The following is a 21,606-nucleotide window of genomic DNA, read 5'->3' as shown; positions in this document are numbered from 1 at the left end:
ATAGCTTCTAAACACAAAAAGTCTTGCTATGTGGTGAAGATAACAGGCATAGCTTCATATTTAGACCTGAAAGGGCTCTCAAATTGTTAGCTTGTTTTATCAACTGCTATAAAAGATTCAGGTAAAGTGATAAACAGCAAAAGGTCATCAGAATGTAAAACTACAGCATTCATATTTTTTATGTGTCAGGCCAGATGTTGGTGTGTCCTGCCTGATTGCACATGCCAAAGACTGTATGCCCAGATTAAATATCAGAAGAAGACATCCTCGCCCCATATCCTCTATAGGTGAACAATATAGGAAAGTGTCCCATTTGTATTATCTCTTGATTTAGGTGAATATTAGACAATTTGCCTCCATTTCAAAAAATTTGGGAGGAATCCCTGATGTCTTACCTATCACCATTTCCTGCACTGAAATTGTAGTGCACTGTTTCTGAGAAAATGCAAATTTTATGAGCATGGAAATCATTGTTTAGTACATTTATTGGAAACAAAACAATGGCCAATGGAATGAAAAAGTTTGAGATATATTCCAAACCCCAAGAAAGGAAATGCAAAGGAGTACAGTAGATATGGGGACATTGCTCTAATTTCCGATTCAAGCAAAGTGATGCTCAAGGTGTTGCAGCAAAGGTTGTGGAGTGAGAAATGCCTAATGTTCAAGCTGGATTCCAAAAAGAAAGAGGCACTCAAGATCATATTGCAAATATTCACTGGCTACCAGAGTATACCAGAGATTTCAGAAGATCAGTCTTTCCTTTATATAGACTACAGGAAAGCCTCTGACTGTATGAATCATAGGAAGTTATGGATTGTTCTGAAAGAAATGGGTATGCCTTAGCAATTGATTGTTGTGATGCATAACTTGTATTGTGGACAAGAAGCTATAGTTAGGACAGCCTATGGAGAGACAGAATGGTTTCTTCTAAGCAAAATGGTCAGACAAGGGTGCATTTTATCTCCTAGTCTGTTTAATTTATATGCAGAACATATCATATGGAAAGCCAGACTATATTCAGAAGGAGAAGGAGTAAAAACTGGTGGAAGAAACATAGGTTGGAGGCAACTTGACAGCATGCAACAGCAGCATTATTTCTTGGATATCATTGGCATGGGGAAAAATCTTGGGACAATACATTAATGAGAATTAGTTTTTTCATTCTCATGCCCAAAGGCAAAGGTTCCCCTTAACATTTAGTCCAGTCATATCTGATTCTAGGGGGCGGTGCTCATCCCCATCTCCAAGCTGTAGAGCTAGCATTTGTCCGTAGACAGTTTCCGTGCTCATGTGGCCAGCGCGACTAGACATGGAACGCTGTTACCTTCCCACCGTGGTGGTACCTATTTATCTACTCGCATTTACATGCTTTCGAACTGCTAGGTTGGCAGGAGCTGGGACAAGAGACGAGAGCTCACTCTGTTGCGTGGATTCGATATTACGACTGCTGGTCTTCTGATTTTGCAGCACAGAGGCTTCTGCAGTTTAATCCGCAGCACCACTGCATGCCCTAACTGTGCTTTTAAAAGCTGGTTTCTTTTCATTTTCATTCTTTGGTGGCCATGCTGTACAATTCCAATACAAGCATTCTGAAATACTTCTGTTTCTTTCTAAATGCTGAAAATTGTTGAATTGTTCTGCTTCTCCCTGATGTGGAGATGTTTTGAAACTGTGTGAAATTATGAAGTGTGGAATATTTTTTTAATTTTTTTTATTTTATTTTATTTATATCCCGCCTATCTGGTCGTATCAGGATTATTAATATTCTGTTGTAGTGCACTGTGACTTTATTGTTAGCTGTGCAATGTGAGTGCCTTTAGTGCCAAGTCCATTAGCTTTGATGTGGAAGAGTGATTGCCTTATGCTGACTCCTGAAGGAAAAAGGAGGCAGTTGGGCACAATTTTTGTGGCTGCATTAGTAATACCTTGAGGATTTTAGTATCAATTCACCAAAAGTGTAACAGAATCTCTGTTGATGTTTTATGTTTGCTTATCAAGAGAATTTTTAAAAAACAAGATATTTACAAATAATTTCTTAGAGTATGGCATCTGCTGATCAAGTATTGCAGTGGCTGACAATGTATTTCTACAGAAATTGTAACAATATTTCTACTGCACCTTTCCCCATTTTGGCAACCTCTGGATATGTTGGGTTGCAATTCCCATAATCCACAGGCAGTGTACTCGTGCTAGATGAAATTGATTAGAATTGTAGTATAACACATCCAGAAGTCTTGTAATCTAACATGTCCAGCCTCAAGGAAGACTAGAAAATCCTTCATATTTAGAGCCACTGATCTTTTCAGATGAAGCAATGTCATTACAGGGATTAGTTAGCAGAGAGAAGCAGCTGCCCTTCAAAAAATAGGTTCTCCTACCAGTTTTGCTGCACTGTGCCTCTCAACTGAATCATGTGCCTAGCCCCTCCGCCTGAATGAATCACACCAAAGTGATTGCCAAAGAATAACAGAATATGAGTTTGAATTTAAAATCATTCAATCCGTCATGTAGTTTTAAATGTAAAAATGCTCCCTTCCCTCTGTCTACCAGTTTCAGTCCAAATTTGAACCAGGCAAATAAAAGCCAATCAAATTAGGGTTCTGTCTTTCATAGAGAGCTTCCCCGTTAGAACATACCTCTTTTCATAATTGTGACTTGCCACGTGGAGAAAGTGAACACAGAGAGAGGACCTAGGCACTTATCGCTGAATGTGTTGTTGAGATCTTGGTAAGTAACATCTGAATATGGATTTTAAAACAAAATACAGGGAACAGAGTCAACATGCATCTTAGTGTTCTCCTTAGGAACAATTTAGCATTGATCTCTACCTTTTGATACCTTACCTCCTTCTCTGTGTGGACTGATAACACAGCAAGTTGCAAGACTTAATTGCTTCCACTATATGCATTTGTTTAAAATGCTCAAGAAGGCACACACCACTTTTCATTGGTGGGTCATGCTGCCAATTTTGGGGGAGCCTGTTTTCCTCCCAAATTCATATTTCTGGAGGCTCTTGGGTTAGTTTATAATGAATGGAAATGTACTCATGACTAAATCTATGTAAAATTAATAAAATGCTTTTTGTAAAGTATCTACGGTATTTATCTAATGAAAGTAATAAAACATTAATATTTTTTTAAAATTATTTCACTAATCTCACTGTGCTCCTCTCACTTTGGCTCCACCTTCTTGTGAGAGTAACCTCCAAGTTCTCAGTTAATCTAGAAAATTATCTTCTATTTTGGTCACACTGCCCATCGATGGTTTAAATGTACAGTGTTTGAATTCCAGTACCAGCTGTGCCATGGCTATGTCTGTGTAAAAAATGTACTATATTTCTAGAGTAATACACATACTGGATACTTCTGTCCTGGATGTCCATCTTCCAACCCCCACCACATAGATAACCTAACAGGGCAAAGAGAGGGAATCCACATCACATCCTTAACTCCACTTGGTTTTGCTATCTTTCATCACCTTGTTGCAGTTGAAATACGTTGTGAAAGAATTTGAAATGGTGGGCCTCCCTTGTTATTTGTGCATCATCATGGAACTATCAGTCTACACAGGCTCTGCCTAGTCTTCTTTCTTCTGCCCATAGGCATGAACAGAGCCATATATTACCCTCTCTCACTCTTATCTTTTTGCCCTGTCCTATTTTTCACATGCCCAGCATATAGGTGATGCGGGATGGGGGGAGGAGGTTGCTGTGGCTTGAATTTGGGGTAGTGGTCTGTCCTTTTCAGTTTACTGATTTTCCACAATATAGTGGTGGAAAGATAGAGTTGCCTTGCATTCACTCACACAGACTGGATCCTTAAAAAGATAGGAGAAGACTTTTCAGACAGCAGTGTAATCAATGGTCAGTGCTTGAGGAGAAGAGACAGAGTGGGAACGGGTTGGTGCCATACTTGCTTCCTCAGCCCACGCAACTCTCTGAGACATGTTAGGGAAATAACTCCCAAGAGAACAGAAATTTCCATACTGATAATATGCCTCCATTAAAAAATAATCATGCTGTTGCTGATTGACTTTTCCAGGAGACTGGGACTTTGGAGAGGGGTGGGCGAGAATTGGAGTTTCTTGTTGGCAAGGAATGAGGGGCATCTCTTAGGAGCCATTATTGCCTATGGTACAAAATTCACCATGAGTGCCACTTACTCTCTTGTTCTACTGTTATTACTCATCAGTTCAGCAACCAGCAGCATCAGGAGATGAGACACACATGCATAATGGAAACAGCAATAATAACAACCAAGATAGAATCAGGTGGCAAGAAAATTGGTGGAATACTCACTGCATCACATCACTATGGACACTTTTGGTAGCACTTTTCCCAAACAAATGGCTGATGGAGCATGGCACAAAAATGACTCCAAGAGAGGGTTGTTTTGGGGGCAGCAGTAGGATAGTCTTCTTTTCTACTTTAACTAGGCTGTGAAAAATGACAGGCAAAATGTGGAAAATCCCATGATGGGAGATGGCATTCCTCATCTGGATCATGATTGGAGAAGTGAAATATAGTGCTACATTTCAGCGGATGGAACAGCTCTATAAACCCCATGTGGAGTCTTTCATACCTTTAGGTGGCAACTGTGGGTGGCACAGTAGCTGGCAACATGTTGTCCCCAGATTTTTCAGACTACAGTTCCTTGTCATGCTGTTTGGGACTGATTGGAGAGAACCTCTAGGAATGACAGGTTGCTTATCAGTACTAATCCAATTAGCTTGACTGAACTGGCTCTGGAGTTAAACTGATGAGTTACTGATACACCAAACTACAGTGTTTTATGTGTTCAGAGAAATTTATTGAAGAAAGGCAACTACTTTCCTGCTGAATTGACAGGCTGCAACAAAGAAAACATTGCAGGCAGAGGGATGTAGCAAGGAGTAAGATAGGGACTCAGTAAAAAAAAATAACAATTGTCTTTAAAGAAAGTTAAGGTTAAGTGGATAAATTGCAGACTGTGCAAAGACCACCATGCATAGATATTTTGTTTAAATACATCATACTTTCCACTTCCACATTTAAAATTTAAATATTAATACATAAAATGTTATTCTTAAATTAACATTTTAATGAGACTTGTGTTGACTTTGCGCAGTATAAAATTAATAATGTCAAATAATTAGATGTCTCATATGCTTAATATTCAACAAGTATTCCTCTTGCTTTGAAAAGACACTGCGGCATCTCTTCGTAGTTTCTTTAAATTAGGTCAGCATATGAAGAACAGTGACTGTTTCTTATTGTTAAGTGATCTTGTTTTATTGACCAGTTCTGCCATTGACCTTGGGGTTATGGGAGGTAAGAATAGTGTTGTCAGAGTGATGGTTAAGGTAACAGTCTTCTGTAGAATTTAAACTAGATTTTGAATATAAGTCATATAATTGTCATAGATCTATATGGTGTAATCAGAGCCCAGGTACTCTTTTTTGTGCCATTCCTTTGCTCTCTACCAAAGCAGCAGATCTACTTGAGTGACTTTGCTGAAAGAACAGGCCAAATACCTCTTCAGTCCATGTTAGGCATAAAAGACTAGGCAAAGATCTTTCATGGTGCAGTCTCACCCTGACCCTGATCCTCTTTTGCTGCCCCAAACTCAACCATAACATGAAGGAGCTCCTGCCCTCACAGTCTTCTGGTTTCTACTCAGCTGTTAGTCACCAATTAATTCATGCATGTCTTTTGTATGTGCTGCTATTGCTTTGAACTAACTGTATCTTATTGTTAAGGGAAAAGTTAGTAACTTCCATCTTTAGTTATGTATGTCATCAAAAGGAGGTCAACAGAAGTGAAACTCAGCTGTTTTCCTCCTCCCAGAAATTTAGCACTCTCCAAAGTAGGCCTACTTTTCATGTCATGGACTTCTGTTCTTTGTCATCCCAGCTTTTTGAAGTGTAGATGTTGAGATTTTTTTTTTTTTTTTACTAATAATGTGAAAACTGAATGTCATGATTCTGTTTTGGATTTTGATATCAAATGCTTCTCTGCCTGTGACATTTTAATGCAGTTTGTCTTTTCAAATAGATTTACCTTCTAATGCATGAGACAACAGGACTTCGTTGATCAGACAGTGCATACATTTCAGATCAGTTGTTACCTAAAATATTATCATAAGGCATAAGAAAACAGACGATTTAAGTTGCCTTTCATGAACATAATTAAGAATTAATAAGGCTGTACCAGTGGCTAGTCCTCAGAATTTCCACTGTTTTGCCTTTTGTGACCTGTGTTATTAAAAGTCCATTATTTTTACAGACTTTATTAAATTGGATCTTATTAAAGCATTCTATATTTGCATTTGGTCTTTCATAATTCATTATTATTATGACATTTACTTTTTACCATCAGATCTGAAAACATATCATAAGCTACCCTTTTCTCTTGAAAGAAATGCTAATTTCAAACAGTCCTCTAATGGAAGAGAAAAGCTTTATCAGTTTTTTCATTTATTCAAGTTCGTGTTAAGAATACTAATGCCAGACTTCAGTATGCTAATAGATGAAAGCTTTTTTTGTCAAAAGCTTGAAATTATTGTTTTTAGACTGCAGTATTAAGCATGAAAGTGAAAAAGACCAGTAGCACATCTAAAAACCTATCTCTGAAGTACAGTTCCTTGATCACTATTACTACAGCTGATTAACTTAGTGAAAAATATATTAAAATATTATTTCTATGTATAAAGTGATGCATGTACTGTATTTCAGTTTAAAAACTGCATCAAAAACACTTTTCCTGCCTTTTTTCTTCTTTTCCTGTGTGTGTGTGTTTTTCGATGAACTCCTTAAGTTCAGCTGATATGATGAAGGATCCAATATACTTCTATGCTGGTTAATAATGTGATAGATGTTTGCCTCTGCCCCAGAAGTGATAAAAGCTTCCCCTGTATGAAAAGACTAACAGTAAATCACAATTTTCAGACCTACAATAAAAGTTTTTCATGAGCAAAACTTCATTTTGCTCATGTCCTCTTGAGATGAATACAGTTTATCGATTCAGCACAATAGCGTGATCTTTCTCAGAAGTGGTGCTATGGTAAAAGTGAGCAAGTTACCTATGGTTTGGGCATGCAATGATCTCCATGAAGAAAACCAACCCTCTGCTTGACAAAGGAAACACTTGTACAAACAGTATGATCTTGTATTACTTTAATTGATGGGACTTCCTATACTCAGCAGAAGCTCAGTAAAATATTGGCCTTTTGCGCTAGCAACTGTCATGATAAAGTACAGTGTGGTATAGTGGATAGAGTCATGGATAGGACTTCAAAGATTTGGGTTTGAATCCCCACTCAGCATTGAAACATATGGTGTGTGTGTGTGTGTGTGTGTGAGAGAGAGAGAGAGAGAGAGAAAGAGAGAGAGAGAGAGAGAGAGAGACTGACTGACTGACTGACTGACTGACTGACTGGTAAAACTTTTTCTTAAATATTTCACTTACCTTGAGAGCCCTGATAGGGTTGCTATAGGTTTGCTCCATAGCATCCTAATTGAAGTGACTGGTACAAGAGATATAGTACATGGCATCTACAGTATAGTTTGCCACAACAAGTGGACCATCATTTTTGGGGAAGAGACTGTTGAATATTAAAATACCTGGGATTGACCTTGCCTTTTTTTCTATGAATCCAAAGGCTATTGCTTGTTTCATTCATCTCTTCTATTCAGGGGGAAAATAGTTTGCATCAGTACATTTGTTATTGTAAACTATGAACTAAGTGTAAGTATGAGAACTAGCTTGCACCAGGCTGAGACTAGAAATTTATGTGATATAAAACTGTTATATAATATTAAAGAAATGGTGGAACCAGGTCAAAGAGAAGGTTACTGATATTACCATAGGCACACAATAAATGAATAGGACTTTAGGGACCTGGTAGTCGACTTTTAACAGCAACTTTTCTTTTTTAAAATGGAAGTTGTTTATAAAAGCTGTATCTTTTTTACAAAACTTTCTCTTCTTCAGATTTTTAACAATGTGCACGAGACACTTCGGTAGTGTTGTAGCTCAAACTATTCGAACTCAGAAAACAGACCAGTTTCCACTCTTCCTGATTATTATGGGGAAACGATCATCGAATGAAGTGTTGAATGTAATACAAGGTATAGTTTGTGTGTTATGTTGTGCATATTTTATTTGTTGAAATTTGTTGTCAGGTCTCTCTTTCTATTTAGAGCAAGAGTGGAGATTTTTTTAAAACTGCCACATGTTGTTGAACTGCATCTCTTGTAATTCCTAATCACTGGCTGTGCTGGGTGGTACTAATGCTCTGGAATATACTTAATTTTTTTATAAATTTAAGAAATACTTCTCAATGCAATGAAGTATGTATACACTATACACAATTGCAATGAATACTACCCATCAGTTCAAAACTGATAGATCATGGGTTTTGCTTCTACCTTCTCATTCTAGAAAAGTGCTGTTATTGTTAAGAAAGAATGCACTTTTTATATACAACAGTAGAGCTTAGTATATGCTTCACAGTAACATGAAAATAACTGGTTGTAAATAAGCCTAGAACTTTAAAAATAGGAATTAATGTGCTAATACTTACTACACTTATGAGAAAGGCAGAGAGTATATATTAAACATTTGTTCAAATCCTAATACATGAAGGTGACATCCTCAGCACATTTATTCATAAGTAAAGTCCTATTCAGGCATTCAGCTCTTATTGAGGCATTCAACCTGAAGTGTGTAAGGCACAAAGGAGGGTGGGCATGGGGTTGTGCATGTAATCTCTATTCCCCATCTTCTCCTTAACCAGAGGTCATGCAGACTATTACAGGTTGAGTATGAAGGTCTGCATAGTTGCTGTAAGTACATTCAGATGAACACTTTTTACAGTTTTTTCACAATGAGCAGCCCTGGAGGAAGGAAGACTCACCAGTCACAGAAATGTAGCAGTCACATTCAGGTGACACACTTACAATTCTTATGCAGGCCTTTGCACTGAACATGCAAAGATCTGCATGTCTGCCTGGTAGAGTGAAGCTGTGTAGGCGGAGCTTACATGCACAGCCCCCGCCCCCCCCACTCTTTAAACTTTCAAGTGTAATGCCTGAATAGGGCTTAAGTTCCACTGAGTCCAAAGAAGCCTTCTGATCACTCTCCACTCCAATATTGATATGCAGCGCTCCAGGTGCAAATATTGGCACAGCAGTCTGGTGAAGTGATGGCTATATGCAGCCAGGCTGCCACCTTCTCCAGTTGCTGGGGCATGTTGGAGCTCTGTGTGCATAAATATTGCACAGGAGACTGTCTATTGTTTATTAAAACAAAGGTATCTGGTGCATTATGTATTTAGTTGTAATCCGATACCCACTCTCACCACTGACTCTGCACTCTCCATTTTGTGACTGGGTTTAACTGCAGACCTCCAAACAACAACATCTGGTCACATTTTTGGGTTAGCATACGCCACCCCACCCCATCTTGTACAGAAGCCAGATATAGAGAGCTCAAAAGCTTGTACACGCTTATGGAATTTCAGTTGGCTTTAATAAAGTCCTTGCCTGCCTGTGGGTTTTGGACTTCATTAAAAATGCAGCCTTAGTGACATTGGAAAAGCAGTTGCGTCCCATACAATATATTTTAGGCTGTGACTTGCATAAATGGAGGAGTCTGCCTGCCAGCATTCTCGGGTGAATCTCCGGCCAAAATCCAACCAAAAAGAACATGCTCTTTCTCGCAAGCTTAACTGTCTAAAGAATTCAGAAGTCCTGCAAGGAGTTGTGCCATGTAGCCTAGAGATCCTTTGGAGAAATCACCAGAGTTAGCCATGTTAGTTTGTTTTAATGTGCAAGATAAAACTGCGGGGGGGGGGAGTTGTGGCAGTTATAGAACACCAAACAGTTACCCCTTTAAGGCATGCGATTCTTTTGTTGTTATATTTGTATAAATTAATATTCCCAGCCTGAAAACATATTTCTCTTTGTTGCTAAGGGACATTAGCCATCTAGTTGCTGAAGATGGTACTTCAAGCCACACGCAGGTTTTAATTAACTAAAGTAAGTTAGGCTGCCTGGATAGCTCAGTGGTTTAGGTAGCGGTTGGGCGTTCGATTCCCCACTGCTTCCTAAGAAAAGCACCAGCCCATGTAGTCTTGGGCAAGGTGCACAGTCCCAGGATGCCCTCAGAAGAAGGGACTGGTAAACTTCTGAGTACTTAATACCTAGAAAATCCTAACCAAGAGTTAGAATCAACTTGATGCGATATCATCATCATCATTTTAAAAGTAAATTAAAGTAAATTAATCCATTTTAATATTTTGATCATATAAAATAACCCTGGTATTACAGGCACAGTCCTAGAGTGCAGTCTTTAGTTCCCATGCCATGTTTCAGGTGTCAGATTCTTACAGAGTTGAAGCTAGTATAGACTCACAAGTGCACACATGTATATAAACAACCATTCTCTTTTATTATTATAAATCAAATTCTGAAAGTCTCATACTCCTGGTTTTCATTCGTAGGAGGATCAAAATTGTTACACCACAGCTCCAGCACCTAGGAAGTTGACTTTTAGTGCACATGTACTTCAGTAAGCACTGATTTCTTAGAAATCACTTTTAGAGTGAAATTCAAAGTGCAAATTTTTACTATGTTAACAACTTACTTGACAACTTAACAACAACTTACTTAGCAACAACAAAATACTTCAGAAGACAGGGAGCAAAGCCTCATCACCAGTGCAGTAGACAGATTTCCCTCTTCTATGAGCTTCAGCCTAGGTTGCATTAAGCATGTTACCCAAGGATGGGATCCATATATACACAATGAAAGAGCGTAGGGTTTTCACCTGCACATATGTTAATATTTCGATTAACGTGGGAGTGGCATTGCTAGGCAGTAAGCATTTAACCTGCAACCAACTCTTTCATGAGACTTTCCTGAACTTTACACAGCAGTTTGAAAGTATTTTTAAGAGGCAGCTAGAATTGATTGTGACAAAAGAAATAAAAATGCCTCTTTTTTATTGTTGTGATTATTTCTCTCCTCTTGGTTCGTGCTCCTTACTTTTCAATTTTTTCAGATATGAAAATATAACAGAAAATCAAGAATTAGTCCTGGAAAAGGGCTTCCTAGAAAAAATGTTTCCAGCAAACATTTGCTGGCAAATGTGCACCTTTCTTAAAAATACACCAGTAACGTAAAAATGTTCTAAGAATCTAATCACATCTTATTATGACTTATTAAAAAAACCCTGAACACTAGGTATTACTTTTGGATTATTCCTAGAATGACTTTCTGTTTTTCTTAATAACTTTAATAATATGAAGTTCACCGGTCTTTCGTTGTTGCTAGGTAACACAACAGTGGATGAGCTAATGATGAGGCTGATGGCTGCAATGGAGATCTTCAGTGCTCAGCAGCAGGAAGACATAAAGGATGAGGTGAGAGCTGAATGCCACTCTAGATACATGAATTCAGGCTTTTCCAGACAACTTTTCTTTTAAAATGTAGGAATCTGTTTGTAGTGCTAGATTTGTTCCAGCCCCATTTCAGTGGTTTCAGTGTACTGTATAGAGTTACCAAATGTTACCACCTACCAGAGAAGGTGGGTGAATCTGTTCCAGTCGGTTTGGTCTGTGCAAGTTCAAGCAGGGGAAGATTGGTGTGCTAGTCCCACACCCTCCCCCCAGGTGAGGCTCACCCAATCTGCCATCCATAGATTTCTCAGAACCTGTGGTCGTGCTTTGTCCAGGGCACAGAAGATTGGGGATAGCTCTCCTCAGGTGTCTGACCATGACCTTTCCTGGGTCTTCTTCATGGCCTCTGTGAATCACACCCTGGGTGATTCACACCTGCACGGAGCCTCATCGGAAGATTCTAGAGCTTCTGCGGTAGCAATGGACACATTAGAATATGCCCCTCCCCACCCGTATAAGTACCTTGGCACCAAGCATCCCTTTTCAGTTTCTTTTAACCGCCACATTGAGAGACTCATAATTCTGCTTCTATGAGTAAAAGAAAAAGAGAGCTTATTCTTGATTCCTTCCTGTTATCAATCTATTTTCTTTTAAACTATTAGATCAAACTCATTATCATCAGAGATTTTTCTTTTCCCCTCACTCGGTCTCCAGCCGCAGTACCACCACCTCCTTCAATCATCGGTTTTTCTCCTCAATTATTTTCTCCTATTCATGGCCCCTTTGGGCCCATTTAAGCACTGTCTTGTCTGTGATAATAAGATCCCACTTTCCGACAGACACGCTAAGTGCCTTTTCTGTTTGAGAGAACAACATCAAACTTCCTCCTGTACCCATTGCAAAAATTTTAAGCACAGAGATCTTCAATCTCACCTCTCGAGGCTAAAACTCCGACTTTGGGAACAATCCTTACAACCAGTTCAAATGGCCCAACCTCCCTGTAGGGCTACTTCCCAAACCAAAGCAATGGAAAAAGCCGTTAATGAATCATCGAAACAACATCCATCAGCTACACCAGCTCATTCCGATTCTCCATCTGCATCGTCCAAGACCTTGAAGACACACAAATTGAAACCCTCGATACCGAAGTCAGAGGCCTACTGAAGCTGCTCCAGCTTCGGAGCCTGTTCCTCCTAAATGAGCTTAACAGTCTAAGCCTACAGACATCCCACCACAACCACAACAACTCTCTGAATCAATTTTGGTTGGATCTTCCTCACATGATTACAGACTTCTACCCCATCAACCTTGTTCTCAGTCTCCAGAATGGGATGATAGAGTCGAACAACTAACATCTTCTCCTCCCAGTCCACAACCTTCCATTCCTTCCAGCAATCCTTTGGTTATTCCATCGCCCAAGGATTCCAGTCCCAAACAGTTCGACACCGTTCCATATTCAGTGCCCTCAGATTGCCCACAGATCCTTAACCAGAACTGTCCACATCAACAATCTCAACAGCTCGCTTCATCACATGTGGTTCAAACCCACACTCAGCACACACATTGGGTTGCCATTTGCCCCGACCAGTGCTCTGCTTGACAAACTGCACCAACTAGTAGACCTGGTGTTTTACCCGTTTTGATAATACCATCTAGTAGTCGGCCTACCTCTTGACAACCATTGGTGTCGAAGCAGCTACATCACCGAGAGGTGGCTATACCTCAACCTGCTCCCCACTTGGTATCGAAAAACCTCAGGCAGTCAAGCAGATTTCATCCACATGTGAGGCTTTTGCAGCCCCAGGCTCCTGATACTTTCCTATTACAATAGATGATGGAAATCACTCTTCACACTCAGCATTGCTAGCATCCATTTGTTCTACTGCTATGCCATTGCATCAGCAACCTCCGTTTCAACATAACAGAGACACAGGATCTGATATTGACAATCCTCGATATCCGTTCTGGTCCACGGACACATACTCATCAACACAGTTCCCATCCTCCAGTAAATCCAAGTCATCGACCCCGGCACTGCTACAACACCGAGCTCGACACCGATCGAAGTTTATTGATGCTCAACCACCATCTTTCGATATTGACGATCCTCGACATCGACAGATGTCCATGGACATGCTGCCTCCATCCTTTTCGACTCATAACCGGCAATACTATGAAACTCAGCCTCTTGACACTGAAGTCAATCGACAGTCCGTCGACTCCAGACACGACCTTGATGGCTCTGACCATGGATCTCGGCTGCAGACTCCATCGGTATTACTTACCTCTCCAGGGTCAGACATTGTAGATACCGACCCACCATCACCAGCAGAGGATTTCCAGACCTATGCCCAACTTATGATTTGCATGGCTAAATCCCTTGATCTGCAAATCCACCAACCAAGAACCAGCCGATCATCTATATGATCCGATCGCTAAAAATACAACTGCTCCAGTACACATATTAGTGTTGCCATCTCTCCTTAGTACTGCACAGAGATCCTGGACAAAACCAGCTTCCTCCCATACCATGTCTAAGTGGATTGATACCCTCTATAGAATCCATGATCCAGGAGCCATTTTCCTTCAGAAACAACCAGCTCCAAATTCTATATTTATCGAAGCCTCTCGATCGAGATCTCGACACCGACAATCTCTCATACCACCAAATAAAGACAGCCAACAAATGGACTCCATGGGTAGATGGCTTTACTCTTCCGCAGCCTTCACCATGCTAATTATCAAGGAGCCATGGGAGCTTACCAACACTTCCTCTGGGACAACATGTCCACCTTTATTGAATCCCTGCCAGAGGATAAAAAGATATTAGCACAAACCTTCCAGCAAGAACGTCTCTCTGTTGCTAAACAACAGATACTTCCCCCCGCCACACCATAGACGCTACAGCCAAGTCCATGGCCACTTCAGTAGCCCTACGCCATTTTTCCTGGCTCAGAACGGCCCTCTTAGCTGAAGATGCTCGGGCACGTATCGAAGACCTCCCCTTCAATGGAGCAGGTTTTTTTCATGCTGAAACTGACGATATATTAGAGAATGTACAAAAGAAGCGTTCAGCAGCCAGACATTGGGGAATTTACCCCTCCTACCACCAACGTTCTCAGCAAAATCAATGGAAACGACCCTGTAACTCGTACCAGAAGTTCCAACAAGGCCCTCCGTGACAAACATCTTACAATGCATACTCCAAAAACCAAAGAGCCAAAACCTGGCAACGGTCTGCCACTAGGCGGAATGACCGGAAACCCAAACACCATGTTTGACGTTCCTCTGACTGAGATCACCACCCACCCCACCAGCCCTGCCCTTTGGAAACACTTACCTGCATGGGAATCTATCACCACAGAGTCCTGGGTACTCTTCATCATCAAAAACAGCATCCACTTCTTTGAACTTCCTCTGACAACACACGTTGTTATTCCTCCGTCACAACCCATGCAAGAAGAAATAATGAATTTACTTCTCAAAGATGCCATACAACCTATCTCAAAACAACACTGGGTTTTTCTGTTACTATTTCACTGTCCCCAAGAAAGACGGGGGTCTTCGCCCTATTCTAGATTTAAGATTATTAAACAACTATGTCGTCACCACAAAATTCCACATTGGTACTCTAGAATCAGTTCTTCCCTTACTTCGAAAAAATGACTGGTTCACCATCATAGACCTAAGGATGCTTACTTTCATATTGCAATACATCTCACACACGGAAAATTCCTTTATTTCCAACTTGGATCACAAGCATACCAATTCAAAAGACTCCCATTTGGCCTTGCAGCAGCTCCGAGATTGTTCACCAAGTGCATGGTGCCAATAGCCGCCTACCTCAGACTTCAAAACATTCTCGTCTTTCCATATATCGATGACTGGCTCCTTGTAGCACAGTCCTATCACAAAGCTCGACAAGACACCCATTTCACCCTCGCCCTTCTTCACAATCTCGGTCTAACTGTCAACAGACAGAAATCAAAATTAAAACCTACAAGGACTATAACATTACATAGATGCGCTCATAGACTCCACACAAGCTCGCATTTCCCTTCCTGCAGAAAAGAGACAAAATCTCTTCACCTTACTTTGTGGCTTCACTCCGCATGCCTTGATACATGCCTTAATGGTGCAACGAGTTCTAGGCACCATGGCCTCTATGATGTCAGTTGTACAGCATATGTGTCTCAAATGAGATCTCTCCTATCGTGGTTTCTGGCCGTATTCAATCCACTAACAGACTCTCTCCAAACTCTCCTAAGAGTCACTCCAGAACTGGCCTCTCAACTTCAGTGGTGGCATTCCCATACCAACCTTTCTATCGGGCAACCGTTCCAACAACTTCGTCCGTGAATACAAGTCACTGCTGATGCCAGTCGCACCAGGGGACTAATTGCAAATCCCTCAAAGTCCATGCCAAATGGTCTCACAGAGAAAAACTGCTCCACATAAACGAGTTGGAGCTACTAGCCATCATAAAGGCGTGCAAGGCTTTCAGAGACTTTCTTATAGGAAAAATGGTACAGATCACCACCAACAACACTACATCAATGTACTACATCCTAAACCAAGGCATCACACACTCACCAGGTCTCCTCTATCTAGTGGTCGACCTCTGGGAGTGGTATCTGCAACATCACATCTGTCTCAGCCCTATGCAACACTGGTCAAGACAATGACCTAGCAGACTCACTGAGCCATATAGATGTCCAAGCTCACAAGTGGGAACTAGATCAATCAGTATTCAGCCAACTATGCCAGAAATGGGGCACATCGGGAGCAATACAGTTTCCATTTCTGATTCACTCGAGTGGTCCACTCGAAGAACTACAATTACAGGTGGGTAACCTGTCGTTCTTCTTCGTGGCCTCTGTGAATGCACACAAATGGGTTTATCCTGCGCCTGCGCAGGACGTTCAGAAGATTCTAGAGCTTGGGAAAAAAGAGTCAATCAGTCCCCCCCCCCGGCAGGGTATGAGCTCCGCCTCCTCAACCTTCCTTCAGTTTCCTTTTTCCTGCTGTTCGAGTAGGATGTTAGGAGACTAGAGTGCTAAGGAAAGTGATTTTAGCTTTGCTAAATCGATCTTTAATACTTTTTTTCTATATTGTTCTTTGTTATTCTTATTATTCTACTTGTTCTCTAAAACGATAGAACCTACAGCTTGCATTTTTTTTCCATTCTATCATTGTTTTCTCCCCTTCCCTCAACTGTTTCCCCCCTTTTTCTTTTGTTTTATGGCCCCTTGAGGCTTCAAGAAGTTTTCCGTTTGTGTTTGATGAATTCCACTTACAGACGGGCATGATCTTTGTCTTCTTTGTTTGGGGAAAACCCATCTCACCCAGACGTGCACTGCGTGCAGGAGTTTTTCCAAGCTGGCTATTAAGCTGCGGCTACAACGACTCAAATCTTTTCTTTACGAAAAAAATCTCAACCCTGCTATGGAGGCTACAGCCCTCTCTTCCTCTAACCCTCCTCACCAGGAGGCTGCTAAATCGACCACTAGCCCTGCTGCCCAGTCTCTATCCAGCACAACTTCTTTACTTGTGAAATCCAAAAACTCTTAAACCCCCCCCCTAAGCTGGCTTATTCTAAGGCTCAGCCGCGGTCCCCTGATCCTGCAATTAAGAAAAAGGACAAGGAAAATCCTAAGAGGCAAAAGGACTTAACCAAACCGGCTACCGCACCTCTTGCTATATCTCCTATACTGGTACCTGAGTCTTCGAGGGATGATATTGCGCTTTCCAACAGGGTGGAACGCACTATACCTCCAGCCCAACAAGCTCATGATATCCTGAGCATGTCTCCGAGTTCGGGCCAATTTGGGGCTGTTGCACCATCCAACCCGGCCATAGCCCCTTCTAGCCCTCGTTCCTCAGGGCAGGCAGATTGAGTCGGAACAGGAGTCCGCTCCTTGCACGCCTGGGAAAAGTAAGGAGAAGAAACATGCCTCTACATACCAGCCGTCCAGACTTGAGGAGCAATATTACCATCCTGAGGGTTTACCTCCTTATGGTCACCCGCACCCTGACCGGTACCATCCCTATCCATACCAGAACTATGGATACTGAATGAATGAATGAATACTTTATTACGGTCAAAGACCAGTAAAACCAAATCAATATAAAATAGATACATATAATTATAGTTCCGTAAAGTCAGTCAGGGTAATAAAATTCCATTAAAACGTGATAAAACAACCCCTTATTTCCAGTTAAAACTATGGATAGAGACCGATGATACTGACGCCTTCCGCGCCGCCTAAACGACTCAAATTTCATAAGACCCGTTCCTCGGTACAGGCTACCACAATGTACTCCAATCCTGGTTCCTGTCACAATTCAACCCCGAAACAGACTCCCAGCTAAAAAAGCTTGTGGTACCGCCACAACTCAATTCACATGGTGGGCGTCCCCCCACAACTTGCTGATCGGCAGACCATTCCGGCCTCCGCCCCTGTCAATCCAGGTGACGACAGATGTCAGCCCCTCTGGTTAGGGAACTCACTGCCAGGAACTGCAGATGCATGGACTATGGTCGAGGGGCAAAAGACCGCTCCACATAAATCAGCTGGAAATGCTAGCCATCATAAAGGCCTTTCGGGCCTTCTTATTCAGAATCGGGGGGAAATCAGTACAGTTCATGACTGACAATACCACAATCATGTACTACATAAACAGACAAGGAGGAACTCGATCACTTCCTCTGCTTCGTCTCACCATAAAGTTCTGGGAGTGGTGTCGTACCCATCGTATTGCCCCACAAGCAATACACATTTCATCGGAAGAGAACTACCTGGCAGACCGCCTAAGCAGACTTCCCACCAGGATACCTGAATGGTTCCTCAACGACACTGTCTTCCTGGACATCTGCCACAGATGGGGTCAGCCAACATTAGAACTTCTTGCTTCCCGTACCAATGTCAAATGCCCCAGGTACTGCTCAAGAGCAGGCAGAGACAGAGCATCTCTCGGAGATGCGTTCATGGTACTGTGGTCCGGGGAAGCTACTTACCTGTTTCCTCCAATACCAATGTCATTCAAAACGGTAACCAGGATCATCCAATACCGGACAGACGCGATTCTCATCGCTCCATGGTGGCTGTGACAAACATGGTTCGCCCACCTGAGGGAGATAACACAAGAACTCTTCCACTTACCTCCGATACTGTCTCTCCTCTCCCAGAATGACAGGGCAATCCTTCATCCAGATGTCCGATCCCTACATCTGACGGTGTGGAAGATAACCCTGAATTCCGTGCAATCTTAAACCAGGCCAGGAAACCATCCACTTCTCGCCTGTATAGTTCCAAATGGAAATCTTTCCTGAAGTTCACTGCATCTAAGGGACTTACCCCAGCCACTTTGTCTCTTTTGACTCTACTTACCTTTATCATGTATCTCTTCAACCTTGGACTGGCACACTCCACAATTAAGGTTTACATTGCAGCAATAGTCGCTCACCAACCTCCTGGATCTAGCTCCGCTACACTTTTTTCACATCCCACGCTCAAGAGATTCCTTAAGGGCTTAAAGAACATTTGCTCTCCATCACAGAGAATTGTGCCTCAATCGTCTCTGCAGCTCGTTCTTGAGGCGTTTACGAAGCCACCATTCAAACCGCTGGCTACCTGTAATGAAAGGTTACTCTCTCTGAAGGTGGCATTCTTCGTGGCAATTACATCTGCCAGGAGAGCTAGTGAGCTGGCTTCTCTCAGATAGGACTCTCCTTATCTCCAGATGCACCCTGAAAAAGTCACCCTGTACCTAGATGTGTCCTTCCTGCCCAAGGTGGTGTCGGAATTCCACATAAACCAACCCATTGTGCTTCCTACCTTATTTCCATTTCCATCCACACCAATTGAGCGAAAGCTCCATACTCTAGATGTGAGAAGAGCCCTTGCCTTCTACCTCCACAGAACCAAACCATTCAGACGTTCCCCACATCTTTTCTTTGTGCTACCACGGCATTAACAAGGGTGCACCGGCCTCTCCACAAACATTATCAAGGTGGATAGTGCAATTGATACAGCTGGCATACCAACTTGCCAACAAGCCGGTACCAGAACATCTTAAAGCTCATTCTGCATGAGCTGTCTCTGCATCGACTGCTTTACATCATGGCATTCAACTTCACAACATCTGCAAAGCGGCTCTGACCTTCACCAGGCACTACCACCTCAATGTCAGAGCTAAAAATGATGCCGCATTTGGAAGGGCGAGCCTGTTATCCCTCTTGCCGTGACGGCCCTCCATCCGGTGAGTCAGCTTGCTGATCGCCCATCTGTGCGCATTCACAGAGGGCACTATGAAGAAAGTTAGCTTACCTACCTGTAACCATGGTTCTTCTAGTGGACCTCTGTGAATTCACACATCCCCCCCTTCCTCCCCTCTGTCCGTCATGGTACCATTCTATATATCTACTCCATACAGTAACGGCGGACCAGGGAAACTGAAGGAAGGTTGAGGAGGCAAAGCTCATACCGTGCGGGGGGGGGGGGGACTAATTGACTCTCTTTTTTTCAAGCTCTAGAATCTTCCGAACATCCTGTACAGGCGCAGGATAAACCCATTTCTGTGAATTCACAGAGGTCCACTAGAAGAACAGTGGTTACAGGTAGGTAACCTAACTTCTTCCTACTCTCCTTTTATTTCTGTCTGTGCTTCTGACATCACATCTGTACCTGGTGTTCCTAATTTCCACTTGCATCTCCTGGCAGCTCTGTTGCCCATGTGTACTCCACCTGAAGCCACAAAGATGGGGCATGCAGCCTGCCAGGGTTAGTGACAGCATCCCCTAACAGGCTTGTATCCAGTTGTGTCATAGCACAAGACTTGTTTTGTGAGAATTTTCAGGATTATAACAAGAGGTTGTATATCTGAATCCTTTGGAAGAAATGTATATAAACATTTGCTTTTATTGATTTGGAAGGATCTAAGTTTGACGTTTGAAAGTTAAAAACTTTTTCTTAGTTTTCATTTTCTATCCCCCCCAAAAGTATTATATAATACTTTTCATATTATATTCCCCCCATTCTTATTAAACAGCAATTCTTGACTCAACATTATGTCCTTATCCAGAAAAATAATGGAAATAATAAAATTGGCAGGTTAAAATGAGAGCAATATAATTAAACTCTCGAATAAGAATTTTTTGTTATAACACAAGGGTCATTTTGTATTGAACCCTCTTTCTTTTCTTTCTTCATTCATATCACAGTGTTGCATAATTTAAAATTATGGAGGTAGATGAAATAAAAACAAATTAAAATGTTAAGCAAATTAAATTATTTTTTACAGAAGCAGGCTGCTTCAAAAGTGTTGTCTCAGCCATTTGCTAGATCTTCTTTTGTACATGTGATGGGGTATAAATTGCATATACATAAGTGCTACATTTATTGAATTTTTCCACATTCATAGTGAATTTGTCCTGTATCCAACTAGCCCCATTTTACTTGATTATTCTGTAATTTTTCTACTTCATTTCAAAGTCTGTTAAATGATTTCCAGATGGTTCAGCTAGAGTCTTGTCTTGGTGGGTGACACTCTTCAGCATTCATTCATTCATTCATTCAGCAACATGTGTTGTTTTTGATCTCCATAGGGTTAGCCTAGCATCTTCTGCTTTAATATTTAGAACTTAAGATGCGTGCAATATACTTTTCCTCAATTTTAGTTGCCACCTAAGGGATTGGTGTTCATGAAGTTGATGGTGCTGTGTTACCTTATTTCACTCATTATTTACTATAATCTCCCGAAAGGAGCTCTCAAAGTATTTTTTTTTAATGGGGATAGGTTTCAGGCAGCCAGTAATAGTCCCCCATGATTCATTAAGAGCTATATCCACTTGTTTGGCATGTGCTAATTTATGCATATAATGTAAATACAGATTATAAGGTTAACTGTATGAATTCTGCAGCATTGTTACGTGAAGGGTTCTAAGTAATGTCCCCACATTTTAGCCTCTTGTCATGCTATTTTCAGATTTCTTTTGTAGAGAAATAAAACAGCTAAGGCAATAATTATATCAGCAGGTTTTCTAAGTTTTGCCATTACGGTATGTTTCTTATCCTAGCCAATGTAATGTTTTGGTACACAAAATGTCCATGTTCTTTTTTGATAAACTGTGATGGCAAGAAACAGAAGTTATATACTTTGATATCAAGTAGGTTGGCCCCATTCATGATAGACATCACAAGTGGGTTTTCAGTGGGTTCAGGAAATA

General features: G+C 41.3%; 1 protein-coding gene across 3 annotated transcripts in view; it reads left to right on the top strand.

Moving 5' to 3' along the window:
* The window catches only part of FAF1 (Fas associated factor 1), a 297,114-nt gene that overhangs the window by 214,472 nt on the left and 61,036 nt on the right, over positions 1–21,606 (top strand). For all 3 annotated transcript variants that reach the window (XM_020788123.3, XM_020788122.3, XM_078392865.1), the window contains exons 14-15: positions 7,970–8,106; positions 11,314–11,402. In XM_020788123.3, coding sequence (XP_020643782.1) covers positions 7,970–8,106; positions 11,314–11,402 — 226 coding nt within the window. The remainder of the gene's footprint in view (positions 1–7,969; positions 8,107–11,313; positions 11,403–21,606) is intronic.

Source organism: Pogona vitticeps, chromosome 4 (assembly GCF_051106095.1).
Source record: "Pogona vitticeps strain Pit_001003342236 chromosome 4, PviZW2.1, whole genome shotgun sequence".
NCBI classification, from domain to species: domain Eukaryota; kingdom Metazoa; phylum Chordata; class Lepidosauria; order Squamata; family Agamidae; genus Pogona; species Pogona vitticeps.
The sequence above is the reverse complement of the archived record's forward strand: the minus strand, read 5'-3'. Positions and strand labels throughout refer to the sequence as shown.